Genomic DNA, 13034 nt, shown 5'->3' with positions numbered 1-13034 from the left:
CCCCATCCCCGTGACGCATCTCTAAATGAGCACTTAAAATGTCGTCACCTTTTTCTTGAGTAAAATTGCTTAGGCAAAGCCTTGCCCTGGCACCATGGGATCTCTGCAAAGTATTTTGGCAATGCGGAGGGTGGCCAGATGCAGGCAGGGCTGTGGGAGCTGTTTGGGAGCTGTGGGGTAACCTAGCTGCCACGTGACGCGCAGCTTAGCAATGCAACCGCCGTCTCATCCCCTCCCTTCTCTCCTGGCTGAGCAGCAGCGTACCAGGAGGTATGTTAGGAGCTGTGCAACATGTTGGTGCAGAGGTTACAGCTGCCTCTGGGCCGCAAAGCACCACACACCCATTTCTTTTAATTAAGAGGCTTCTTAAGACTAAGCTGAATGTGTTGTACGCTGACCCATCCTTCCTGCTTTCCTTCCCTCCCCTCTCCGCACAGGGTTTGTGGAAGATGTAAACCCCGCAGGCGAGCGAGAGCACGTTAATTATGCTGTGAGGGGAAGGGAGGGAAGGGCCTGGCACACCTATGTCTAGTAAACACCGAGTGCAGAATAAAACGCTTGCTGCCTTTTAACCCCTGGTTCGCTTGGGTTGGCCGGAGGACAGTCGTGGTGTCCGAACCAGTCTCTCCAGCCACTCGGGGAAGACCGTCTGTTTGCTCACACCTTGCCCAAATCCCTCTTTTCTCACCCAGAGCACCCGTCCGGCATGGCCCTGATGAACGGCAGCGGCCCGCATGAGAGCCTCAAGGGCGAGAAGGAGGCCAGGCAGAATGGCCACGAGGAGGCTGACCCGGGGGAAGATGGGAACGACCAGGAGGTCATTGTCATCCAGGACACGGGATTTACTGTCAAGATCTGTGCGCCGGGGATAGAGCCCTTTTCCCTGCAGGTACCTCCCTTCGCTGGCGCTGGAGGAGCAGGCGGGAATTGTTTGAGCCAGGGCATGTGCAGCACTGTCCCCTCAGCCAGGAAGGGGATGGGACCGAGCCCAGGAGGGCCCCTGTGGTCTGGACAGTGTAGTCAGGCTGCTCCCGGCTCCCTGATGGGGTTCAGTGGGGACAGAGGCAGCAGAGCACGGAGGGTGCAGGAGAGAAGCTGCCTGGCCACTGACTTCTAGAGAAAAAGAGAGGAAGAGGAGACACAAGCAACAGGCCTGCCTGGGCTTTGCAAGGACGGGGAGGGTGTCCTGCTCCAGAGCCCGGGTTCGGAGCAAGGGGAGGGGGAATTTCCCGAGGTGTAGCCACTTCTTGCCCATCACAGAGGGGCTCGGGCGTGGAGCTGAGCACGGGGGAAATGGCCTTCCTGCTTCTGGGCCGTGAAAACACTATTTCTGGGTCTGACTCCCAGGAAGGGAAATCCCTTCACTTGCCTGGCAGCCGTGGCATGGGGGCCCTCGGGCTAACCCGGCTTTAGTGCAGCGACAGGCGCTAGGCCAGCTCAGGGAGCTCAAGCACTAGCCTGACAATGAGGGGAATGGTGCAGCCTCTGCTTCCCCTCTGCACAGAGAGCTTCTCGTGTGCCATGTGGACAGTGACGTGCTGCCAGGTCAGGACAGGCTTTGACACGCTTGGCTGATACTGTGATGTAGCTTCATGCTTCCCTGAAAACCATTTGGATGAAATCTCTCTTAATTTCAGGGAGAGGCATCTGGAGCCTAAACCCAGAGGGAACTCTTATCTCCCCAAGACTAGCAGAGAGTGCAGTGACATTGCATCTCCCGTGGAACCAGCTGTATCACAGCCTAGCTTTTTTCTCCTTTAAATCCCCTTGGCTGTTAGTTTTAATAACCTAATAATAGCAGGCCATGGTGTTTACAGCAGCTATGTAAACTACCCTGAGTCCTGTGAGCTTGAGAGCAGTGGCAGGGGTGCTGGAGCCCAGGCAGGGAGGCAGGAGCGCAGCCCCCGTGCACAAGCCAGGGCGGTTTCTTGCCTCACCGGAGCGGGAGGTGTGGCACTGGCGTGGCCCTGCCGCGCCGCAGATACCGCAGCAGACCGAGGGGAGGAAATGGGCTCCTTTCCATGTGCATCGGTCAAAGCCTCGCCACAAAGGCGCAGCGTGAAGGGATAAGGGAAGAGCTCCTGGTTTTCCCCCACTTCCTATTCCTCAGTGTGTTTCGGCCCCCTCTGTCCCATGCTGAGCGCTTGGCACGCTCCAGGCTGTCGCGCCTCTGGGCGCTGGGCCCCGCGGGTGGAGCTGGGGCGGCTGACCCTGCCAGAGTGGCCGTGCCCTCCCAGCAGGGACAGGAGCCATCTTCTGAGAGGGAGAGCGCGAGGCTGCCTCACCAGGCCTGGACGGGTACAAGAGGGGTTTGATTCTGCAGCAGAGCGACAGAGCTTGGCCAGGACACGCGTGAGGATTGAGAATAACTCTCTGGGTTCTTCCCTTCTTAAGGTCTCTCCTCAAGAGATGGTGCAAGAGATCCACCAAGTTTTGATGGACCGTGAGGATACCTGCCATCGGACTTGCTTCTCTCTGCAGCTGGACGGCAACGTCCTCGATAACTTTGCTGAGCTGAAAACTATTGAAGGACTGCAGGAGGGCTCACTGCTGAAAGTGGTGGAAGGCAAGTTCCTTCAGGCTTCGGGAGGGAGCGAGCTCAGGTTGTCACAGGGAGTGGGTTTGGCCGCCTGGCTGCCCTTTCCTGCGCTCCTTTGAGACCTCTGTGCCCAAGGAGTAGGCAACTGTGTAATTCCAGTTTCTTTCCTCCCTTTCTGCTCATCAGAGCCATACACGGTGCGAGAAGCCAGGATACACGTGCGTCACATTCGGGACCTTCTGAAGAGTCTGGACCCATCAGATGCTTTTAACGGTGTGGACTGTAATTCACTGTCCTTCCTGAGTGTCTTCACGGAAGGAGACCTGGGAGGTACGGGGCGAAAAGGCTTCTGTGGCGTGGTCAGTGTATTCATTCCCCCGACTCCTTGCTTTGTTAAAACTCATTGTAACGATCAGCTGTCCCACATCATTCAGGAGTGCAGAGAAACACTCGGAGCACTTTCTGCATTCCTCTTGAGTAATTATTGGAGGAGGGAATGCTGCATTTTTCAGCACTGACTTTCTATCTCTGTCCATTCTAGACAGTGGAAAACGGAAGAAGAAAGGTACTGAGATGGAACAAATTGACTGCACCCCTCCTGAACACATCCTGCCAGGTAGCAAAGAGAGACCCTTGTGTGCCCTCCAGCCCCAGAACAGAGACTGGAAGGTAGAGTTCTCCTGTGGCTTTAAAATGGCTCTTGGCACATTCCTTGCTACAAACTGGTGTTCAGGGTTTGAAAGCTGTGCTGAAGTGGACTTTGGGATTTGCTCTGCTTGATGCTTAACGAGGACTGGAATAGCAGTGCTTGGCCAAAAGAATAAAGTCCAGGAGCTTGTGTGCAGAGCGCTGGACACCTGGCCTGGACAGCTGCAGAGCGTGGGATGGCCGGTCTGGCTGGGGGTGGCCGGGGAGGGAGAAGGGCATTTCTCTGCCCAGCCCCTCAGACAGCATCGGCGGATCACTGCGCGATACCCGGAGCTTTCCCGTACCCTCCCCCTTGGGTTCCGGTTTAGAAGCCGCCATTTGAAAACCAGTACAGCCAGAAATCCATGCCTTGTGCAGCCCAAAGGCCCAGGGGTCTGTTTCCACCAGTGTCTTACGGTGTGAAAGGCAACAAGCTGAGGCACACTAGGGGGCTGCAAACGGCTTGAGGAAGGCCGTGCTCTTGAGACCAGGTTTTTTTGTAAGCTCTGCTTCTGGAACCGTGCGCGGGCGGCCCGTAAAAGGCGTGTATGTCGGATGGCTCTAACTCAAGGGAATAAATTCCTGCTGACAGGAGTTGCTTCTGTTGTGTTCTTCTGTAGCCTTTGCAGTGCCTAAAGGTATTGACGATGAGTGGCTGGAACCCTCCACCCGGTAACCGGAAAATGCACGGGGACCTCATGTATTTATATGTCATCACGGTGGAGGATCGGCACGTCAGTATCACTGCGTCCACGCGAGGATTTTACTTGAATCAGTGAGTAACTAAGACTCCTCCCGTCCTGCCCCGCAGCAGGGAGCTTGCGATAGCCAACTGGAAAAGAACCCACAAGCAACCCATTGCTGCTCTTCTGGGGTTTGGGGTTTTTTTGGTAGAAAAGAGCCTATTTTAACTGGCTGCTCGCATGGGTTTGTAGGAGTTGCTATACTGGATTGGGCTGTTCAGTTATGCCTGGTACCATTTCTCCACAGCAGGTAAATGCCTGGTGCTTTAGGGAAAATTTAAACATTCCATAATGTCATCAGCTAATTAGAGCATTTTGAGTTGGGAGGGAATTCCTTCCTGACCATTGCAACGATCTCATTTTGCCCTAAAGCAAAGGCACAGACTGTCGGAACTTCCTAAGATGGGCACAGATTTGACTAGATTTATTTTTTTTTTCTGAAGTAGTGACTATGAAAGATTGTTAAAGTGGCAGAGCTGTGGCTGTACTGAGGGAGGTGCAGGGTCTGTCCAGCTCGGTAGCCTGTAACAGACCTGTTGAGTTGGGGGTGGACAGGAGAGAACTTCAGAGCCACAAACCCTGCTGTACCTGAGCAACTGCCAGCTCAGAAACATCTCTGGGTGGCCTCGATCCCACAATCCAGATAATCGCCTGGGCAACCGTAACTGCGTGTTTGAAATACAAGGTTATAATTCATGGGAGAATGAAGCTGCCTGAAGAGAAAAGGAGAGGTTAAAATATAGAAGATAAAATTCAAGCACACTTCCACCTTCTGTCTCATGGAGTGGAAGTGCTCTGTGTTAAACTGGCTCAGGGAAGAAATAATTTGTAGTCCATTGTGTCCCCCCTAGATCCGTAAAAATAAGTGTTAAAGTAATGAGTCTAAGGGTACACATTGGAGTGCAGGTCCCAGGAGGCTGGGTGGCACAGTGAACATGAAACAAGTGGCCTTTCTGAGTCTGGCAAAAGGTGCCCTGGGGAGGGGGAGCTGTGGGTGCGCTGCTGGCGGGTCTGAGCTCGGCCTGCAGCCAGGAGAGGAGCTGTCCTGGGAGGGCACCGGCTCTTTGGTCTGCTTGTGCCCTCACCGCTGGGGTCGCTGTTAAGAAAAGGCCTTCCTGGTGAGTTTGGGAAGCTCTGTGAGATCAATTCTTCCCAGCTCTAAAAATAGAAGCCTTTCTTGAACCCAGTGGTGCCTGGAGAAGGTCTATATTAAATTTTCTGGGCCTAGGTGGAGGGTCACTCTCACGTGGAGAGACAGGAGAGGGCCCTTGCAGCCCATGTGCCCCATGGCCCACATTTTGCAAGCGAGGACGCGTTGTGCAGGCCCTCTGTGGATGGAGAGCTCTTGCTCCTGTGCGGAGGCCATGGGAAGTCTCGGGTGTGACGATGGCTTGAGACTGTTTCTCTTCCCTCTTGCAGGTCTACGGCGTACAACTTCAATCCCAAACCTGCAAACCCCAGTTTTCTCAGTCATTCCTTGGTGGAACTACTTAACCAGATCAGCCCTACCTTCAAAAAAAACTTCTCCGCCCTACAGAAGAAACGGTAGCAGCACTTTTTCCTCTCCAGTTGCCTTGAGTAGTCTGTGGTGGAGTTGCTCGCTGAGCCTGGGCTGCGTGGCTGGTTCCGTGGGAGCTGGGTGCCGCGGGCAGAGCAGGGACTGCACTTCCCGCTTGCTCTGAGCTCGCGTAGCGGGGGGGTGGTCGGGACGTGCGAGTCCGTGCAGTGAGGAGCACAAACACCTGAGTCAATGTCATGGCAGCACCCTGATGTGGCTTTCCCGTGCCCAAAACATGGGGCTGACGTGACCCGCCTGCTGTTGCTCAGCGCGGCAGCAGCAGAGGCCAGCGGGAGCCCAGAGTCCCGCTGCTCCTCCGCTGGATGGTTTCTCTTGGCTGTAGCTCCCAGGTGGCTCCTGCTTACAGCACGCAGATTTATGGATTTCAGTTCTGCCCAGAGCACAGGGTTGGGGGCACGACAGCTTTCCATCGCTGTGGGAGTGTCGGTCGTGGGGCTGACTGGAATTCATTGTGCTCTGTCCCTGCTGGACACGTCGGGCAGTTTGTGCAGTGGGAGGGGAAGCCCCGAGGTGGGCTGTGGTGTTCACAGGAGGGGAAAGCGCTGACATGTCGACCCTGAGCTGTGGGGCTCCTCACTGAGAGTCCCTGGACGGGACGTGCCTCATGGCAGAATTGATGATTTCCTAGTTAACCAGGCACCAAAGAGTTAACGTGGAGCATGGCCACGTGCTGCACCAGCAATCACTAGGTACTTCTTCCATGAATCCAAACAAGAGACTGAAGCATAAAATACCAGGGAAAGAAACACAGGAGGGCTTTGCGTAGGCTTATGGTGGAGAGAGAATAATTACTTTCAACGTGTCCGTGCATGTTCGTTTTCTCTAATTTCCTCTAGCACCTATAATAATAAAAAACCCAGTAATGTATTGTTTTATTCTCCTGTCCTTGCTGCAGGGACCGTTTATTCTGCTCCAGGACAGTGGGTCCTGTGCAGAAGCCTGTTGTTCTTTAGAGTCCCCTTAATGACCTGCCTCGGCTCGGCAGGGTGCAGATTGACAGGCACATTGTGTGGCTTTCTGGAGCTCTGCTGCTGCTCTCATTAAGAAGATGAAAGTGATGGTAGACAAGGGCTGGAAATTAGCAGTGGCCTCCAGCCACCACTGTGACTATCTGGCCATTTAAAAATGATTATACTGTCCTGCTGCTTGGGCCAGAAGTAAATACAGATGAGAGTCCCACGCCTGCTGTGAGCAGACAGATTGCACTGGGGCCGTTGGGTGAAGCTCGCCTCTTCCCTGCCTCAGCGGGTGCGTGCTGTGGGCTGGCTCCGTGCTGCACCCCGACAGAGCGGCGAGAGCTGAGGGCAGTGGGCATCCTCCGAACACAGAGGGTGGTGGGGCTCTCCCGGGGTACAGCCGAGGGTGAAACTGGGGAGAGCCCAGGTGACTGCAGACGAGAGACGCCCGTGCCAGTCAGTCATGGGGTACGGTGCTGGTTAAAGTCCACTGAGCTGCTCGTCAGGCCTGGTCTTGCTATTTGTCAGAAGCTGATGTTGCAGCAGAGGGAAAATTCTCTTAGAATAGAAAGAAATCTCCCTTTGGAAAATGTCTGATTGTTCTTTCTCCCAAACCAGGGTTCAGAGACACCCTTTTGAAAGGATAGCCACTCCTTTCCAAGTGTACAGCTGGACGGCGCCGCAAGCAGAACATGCCATGGACTGTGTCCGGGCAGAAGACGCTTACACTTCTCGCCTGGGCTATGAAGAGCACATACCTGGACAGGTATTGGCCTCGCTTTGCTGAGAACACTGGCAGGAGTTTTGCTGCCAGCTGTGCTGGGAACCGGTTCACTTTTAGCCAGTAGACCGCTGGTATTTGTGGGAGGGTTTTGCTCATCAAGGGGAAAACTTGGGGAAGTCCTTGTTCTTGACAGTGCTACAGGGGCTGTGCGGCTCAAGCTGCAGCTCCCTCAGCACGTAAAGGGCTGAGAGGGGCAACTTCTGCTCAGGTGTTTATAAATCCCATGTCCTGCTGCGAGCGCCGCTGCACAGAGCGAGCTGCTCTTTCAGTTACGCAGCATAAGCTGGGCTGAGGGAAGATCCATCCCAGGCTGCTGTCGGATAAAAGTCCACTCATGAGGAGTGTTGCTAATTCGCTTCCTCTGAACTCCACGCAGCCTGAAGTCTTGCCCCTTCCCCTCCCTTCTCTCACAAAACACCTCATAAAGCAGAAATGCTGACTTGCCAGCCCCTTCCTACACAGCGTGTTGCTTCCCACAAGGCTTTGACTCTTTCAGACCAGAGACTGGAACGAGGAGCTGCAGACCACGCGGGAGCTGCCACGCAAGAACCTGCCCGAGAGGCTGCTGAGAGAACGAGCCATCTTCAAGGTAATGTCGGGGTGCGCAGGCAGCTTCTCGCGTGGCCCCTTCGCTGCTGCCTGCGTCACATCTGGATGCTTCACCCACGCTGCCCGTTCGAGGCTGCAAGGGTCAGCTCCCTGCTGGTGAACGAAGGGCTCTTGTTCTCTCTCATGAGTGTCTGCCCTCTGCTCCCAGCCCAACGGGGAAGAATCAGGCCACCCCCTCCTCGTCCTCTGCTGTCCTGCCTGGTCCAGCCCTCCTCCAGGTAGGGGGAGGAACAGGGTGAGGGGGGACACACTTAGACCGGAGTCCCCCCTCTGCAGAGAGCTAATGGCGGAGCCATGCTGATCCCTGATGTTCTGGCTCCTGGGGGATCCAAGCCACTAACCAGGCTCGCAGGAGTAGAAGCCCACTGGCCAGCCTCCCTGCTGGAAGGCTGTCGGGAGGAGAGGAATGATGGAGAAATATGCAGGGAGCTGGGAGAGCTTGGGGCTGGCCTGTGAGGGTGGGGGCCCTTCCTTACCCAGCTTTCTCTCCGCCTGCCCCCAGGTTCACAGCGACTTCACCGCAGCAGCAACCAGGGGTGCTATGGCTGTCATTGATGGCAACGTCATGGCCATCAACCCCAGCGAGGAGACCAAGATGCAGATGTTCATCTGGAACAACATCTTCTTCAGCCTGGGCTTTGACGTCCGTGACCACTACAAGGACTTTGGCGGAGATGTTGCTGCTTACGTAGCTCCTACCAACGATCTCAACGGTGTGCGGACCTATAATGCCGTGGATGTAGAAGGGCTCTACACGCTGGGGACCGTAGTGGTGGATTACAGAGGTTACAGGGTGACAGCTCAGTCCATTATTCCTGGCATCTTGGAACGGGAGCAGGAGCAGAGTGTCATCTATGGGTCAATAGACTTTGGCAAGACAGTTGTCTCGCACCCCAAGTACCTGGAGCTGCTGGAGAAGACCAGCAGGCCCCTGAAGATCCAGAAGCACAAAGTCCTCAACGACAAGAATGAGGAGGTGGAGCTGTGCTCCTCGGTGGAGTGCAAAGGCATTATTGGCAACGACGGGCGTCACTACATCCTGGACCTGCTCCGCACTTTCCCTCCAGATCTAAACTTCCTGCCTGTTGAAGGGGAGGAGATGCCAGAGGAATGTAAGAAAATGGGGTTCCCCAAGCAGCACAGACACAAGCTTTGCTGTCTCCGGCAAGAGCTTGTTGATGCCTTTGTAGAACACAGGTGAGCTGAGCTCCCCCCTCCTCCGCCTGCAGCTGGTCCCGGTCCCAGTCCGGACCGTGCTGCCTTGTCCCAGGGAGGTCACAGCAGAGCACCCAGAAGTGGGCAGCTCCTTTCCCCAGTGCTTGGCAGGTGCGATTACAGAGACCTCATTAACGAGGGGTGAAAACAGGAGGGATTCTGACAGGGTTACAGCGAGCCAGGGCAGGAGCTGGTTTGCTTTTCAGTCTCCAGATCTGTTTGTGGTGTTTCCTGTCCAGACATTTAGAAGTTCTTCTTTACCTGCAGATACCCTGTGCCCCTGATGGCTAGGGAACAGGAAGGATTTACACTTCTTTTTAAAGCTCTCCAGATGTCTTGAATGTTACCTTTTTTTCCTAGAGGCTGGGAAAAAAAATAACTTATGGGAACTGCTGTGGCTGCTTTTGTGGTGGGACGTGTTGGCATTCGGGCTCGCTTGGCGCAGGGGAGGCAGTGGGAGCTCTGGGAGCAGACGAGTCTCAGTGGTGATGTTCTGGTGGTGTAAATGCTCCTGCTCCTGACGTGAAGGGCTGCAGGTGCTCTGCTGTCACCGACAGTCAGAGCCCGTGCTTGGCTTGCCATGAAGACGAGCCCTCCAGTTGCTGACGGAGGAGCCCTGCCCGCTGAGCAACCCGTTCCGCAGCCAGCCCTTCCCAAAGCCTGCAGGCAGCCTTTGCTGCTCCCCGGGAGAGCTTCCAGACCAGCAGCCTGCAGGACCGTGGCCGTAGGGTGCTGCTGCTGCTCCTTGGCTAGTAGAGGCCGGGCCTTTCTGCTCATGTCTGGCAAAATTGCTGCTGGTTTGCCTTTGACTAGTCCTGTGCGTCTGGCAGCGAGAGTCGTCCCAAGCTGTCTGCTGATGCTGCGTGTGGAAAGTGATTTGTAACCACTGCAAGGAGATTAGTTTCCTGTTGTGATGAGTAATGAAAACCCACTTTTTTTGCTTCTTCCGACAAACTGGTGTGTGCTGCTTTTGATTTTGGAAAGCTCATGGGCAGAGGGTGCACGTCCTGCCTTTCCCCAGGGAAGCTGTATGGTGTATAATGCTAACTTCGTGAGCTTCTTCCTCGCAGAGCAGTGGTGCTCCTCTTCGGTTCTCCTGCTGTGCTGAATTCCTCCTGTCCTTTCCTGTAGGTATCTGTTATTCATGAAGCTGGCAGCGCTGCAGCTGATGCAGCAAAAGGCCAACAAGCAGGAGAGCTCCGGCGCGCTGGAAAATGGCGCCTCTCCGGAGAATGGCACCGCAGACAGCGAGAAGTCTGAGTCAGAGGATGGTAAAATAGACGATAACGTGACTGGACTTGATCAGGTGAAAGAGCTTGCTGAGACCATTGCGTCTGATGATGGAACAGGTATTTCGTCCTCGGCGCCAGGAGCAGCCCAGGCCTCCTGCCCCGGCTGGTGGGCGTTCTGCAGTGGGCGGTCGGGGTGATTAGTGCTTGTTAAACAGGACACGCGCTGCCCGCTGCTGTCGATGTTTCCTTAGCTCTTTGCAGAGAGCCGTTCACACGGAGCTAATCACCCTGGGGGCCGGTTGGGTAGGTGGGCGAGTGTCTCTGAACGCAGCTAGCCCATCGGCTCTGCCGCAGGGATGGGGTGGGTGGCTGGGGCCAGGCTGACAGGCCTCGTGTTGGGGGTGCAATGCGCAGGCACCGTGGGGAACCCCAGGCTTGGATTTCTGAGTATTAGTGGTTGGGGGGTGTCTGTGGGTTTTCTGGGTCATCTTACCTGCTCATGTTCAGTCTCTGTGTTTTTGCAGCCATCCTCCTTTCCAAATATCTTACAATTGAGGGTTTTTCTAATGGATTGCTGCAGGATGTTCCATCGTTGCTGCTTTTACTAACAGAACTCTTCTCTCTCAAGCTAGGCTTGTCATTTTCTGAAATCCCTGTTCATTTGTGTTCTGTTTTTCTTCCGGCTCCAGTGGATCCCAAAAGCAGAGAAGTGATTCGAAATGCTTGCAAGGCTGTAGGCTCCATTAGTGACACGTCATTTGACATTCGGTTTAACCCAGATATTTTCTCACCAGGTACGTGTACAAGGAGCTGGTTTTCGTCCTCCTTCAGAGGATTGCTGTGTCCAGCCAACTACAGGCAAAAAATTGTGTTCTGAGCCAAGAATACTGCTGGCTTTTGGCTAGCTGGGCATGGTGCAGGATTCTCCGTGAAGCACAGAGATACAGAAAAGAGAAAGAATTGTAATTGATTGCAATGCTCCAACTACCAGGGGCGGGCAGGGAGCTGTCTCCCACCGCTGTGCTCGGGGGAGGTCTGCAGATCGCTGCCAAGAATTTTCTTGCAATTCTGCTGCATCCCAGCTGCTAGACCACATGAAAAGAAGCAGAAGGAGGGGAAAAAAATTAAATTTGATCCTAATGTAACAGTTTGCACAAAAAACAACAGTTGTAGTTGAACGACTGACGTTGGATCCTCGGTGAAGGGCAGGGTTTGTTTTAGTAACATCACAGCGAGCAGGTCACGGTGCCCTTTCAAACGCCTGCGTCAGTCGGAGGCGTCGTGGGTAGCTTTCCCTGTCTGGAACCAGCACTTTGTACCTGGAAATACAGAAGAAGCTCCCAGAGTGTGTGTGTGGGTGAATACCAAGGCTGTGTGCATGCAAACTGCAGGGGAATGGCCACATAGTTGAATTTAGCTTGGAATAAATGTGTTGGAAGGAGCATGTGTTTTGAAACGCCCAAGCACCTTCTAAGGCTGGTAGGGATTAGGCCTTTGGCGCAGACTTTGCAGCTAGAACTTAAACCTTATTTTAATTTTGGTGTGCAAAAGCAAAAGGCTCTGAGTTTCTAGCACTTGCAGTAGTGCTGGTCCGTCTGCTGAAACGCTCCCACTCCAGTCTGGCCAGTTGACTCTTGCACTGGCAGTGCGCACAGCGCTTTGCAATGGGTAGAATGGGCCCAATAAAGAGCAGAATTTGGGCTTTTAGGAGCTGTGTTACGAATGAATGGGTGGGCAAGAGCAGCACAGCTACTCGCCAAGCAGAGCAGCTAATGCTCTTCCCCTTGAAACAGGTTGTAGAGGGGGTGAGTTTCTGAAGAAGCGTCTTTAACTCCAGGGAGACAGAATCACTTCAACTTTTCACCCGCTCTTACTAAACACTTTCTGTACGTGACTTGTTTCTTCTCTGAGTTGTTGGGTTTTTTTTCCTCTTTTACTCTCCTAGGTGTTCGTTTTCCCGAGTCCAGCAAAGAGGAGGTGCAGGATCAGAAGCAGCTGCTGAAGGATGCCGCTGCGTTCTTGCTGTCGTGCCAGATCCCCGGTTTGGTAAGGAACCAGGGACTGGCAGTTGCGTCCTCTCGGAAAGCTCGAGCCAGGTCGCTCCGAGCAGGCGCCGCCGCAGCGACGCACTGGCTGCGCCTCCCGAGCGAGCGCCGTGCTCCCGCTGGCAGCGGGAAGGGGCAGGCGTCTGGGCAGCGCACGAGGGGTTTTCCCTTTTCCCCTCTTACATCATGGCACAGTTTTCCCACGTCGCTCCAATAAAGAACTTTTGGCACAAGTAACTAACAGCTATTTCTAAGAGTTTGGGACAATAAAGACCACATAAGTCATCCTCTCTAGCCCTGGGCGTCCTGCACAACGTATTGTATGATCCAACCCTGACTGTGACTCAGTCAGTGACTAATAATTTGGAGCAAACTGGGAAATTGTTCTTACTAATACCTGTTGTGGAAACTCCCTCTGTAAGTCTTGGGCATTGTGGATGCTTACCCATGGGCCTGGCTAGATGAGAAATCCCAGCTCTTCCCCTCTCAAGATGCTCTCTAAATTGACTGCTAATGCATTTGTTACAGCCAGCTGTAACTAGGAGGGTAGAATTGCTGATTTCCACTCCAAAAGATTCAGTGGTTGTTGGTCTTATGTAGGAGGGGATTTTCCTTGCTGGAAAGTTTCTTCTGAACTCTAAATCC

The 13034-nt window shown here is 54.1% G+C and overlaps 1 protein-coding gene across 3 annotated transcripts in view; it reads left to right on the top strand.

Moving 5' to 3' along the window:
* Window positions 1–13034, top strand: part of CLUH (clustered mitochondria homolog) — a 38999-nt gene that overhangs the window by 12868 nt on the left and 13097 nt on the right. For all 3 annotated transcript variants that reach the window (XM_074890164.1, XM_074890163.1, XM_074890165.1), the window contains exons 2-13: window positions 693–889; window positions 2395–2566; window positions 2726–2869; window positions 3081–3208; window positions 3847–4001; window positions 5389–5514; window positions 7123–7270; window positions 7785–7877; window positions 8400–9094; window positions 10244–10461; window positions 11034–11138; window positions 12290–12390. In XM_074890164.1, coding sequence (XP_074746265.1) covers window positions 693–889; window positions 2395–2566; window positions 2726–2869; window positions 3081–3208; window positions 3847–4001; window positions 5389–5514; window positions 7123–7270; window positions 7785–7877; window positions 8400–9094; window positions 10244–10461; window positions 11034–11138; window positions 12290–12390 — 2282 coding nt within the window. The remainder of the gene's footprint in view (window positions 1–692; window positions 890–2394; window positions 2567–2725; window positions 2870–3080; window positions 3209–3846; window positions 4002–5388; window positions 5515–7122; window positions 7271–7784; window positions 7878–8399; window positions 9095–10243; window positions 10462–11033; window positions 11139–12289; window positions 12391–13034) is intronic.

The sequence above is a fragment of the Strix uralensis genome, chromosome 20, assembly GCF_047716275.1.
Source record: "Strix uralensis isolate ZFMK-TIS-50842 chromosome 20, bStrUra1, whole genome shotgun sequence".
In the NCBI taxonomy this organism is placed as follows: Eukaryota; Metazoa; Chordata; class Aves; order Strigiformes; family Strigidae; genus Strix; species Strix uralensis.
This window is presented reverse-complemented; position numbering and strand designations above follow the sequence as displayed.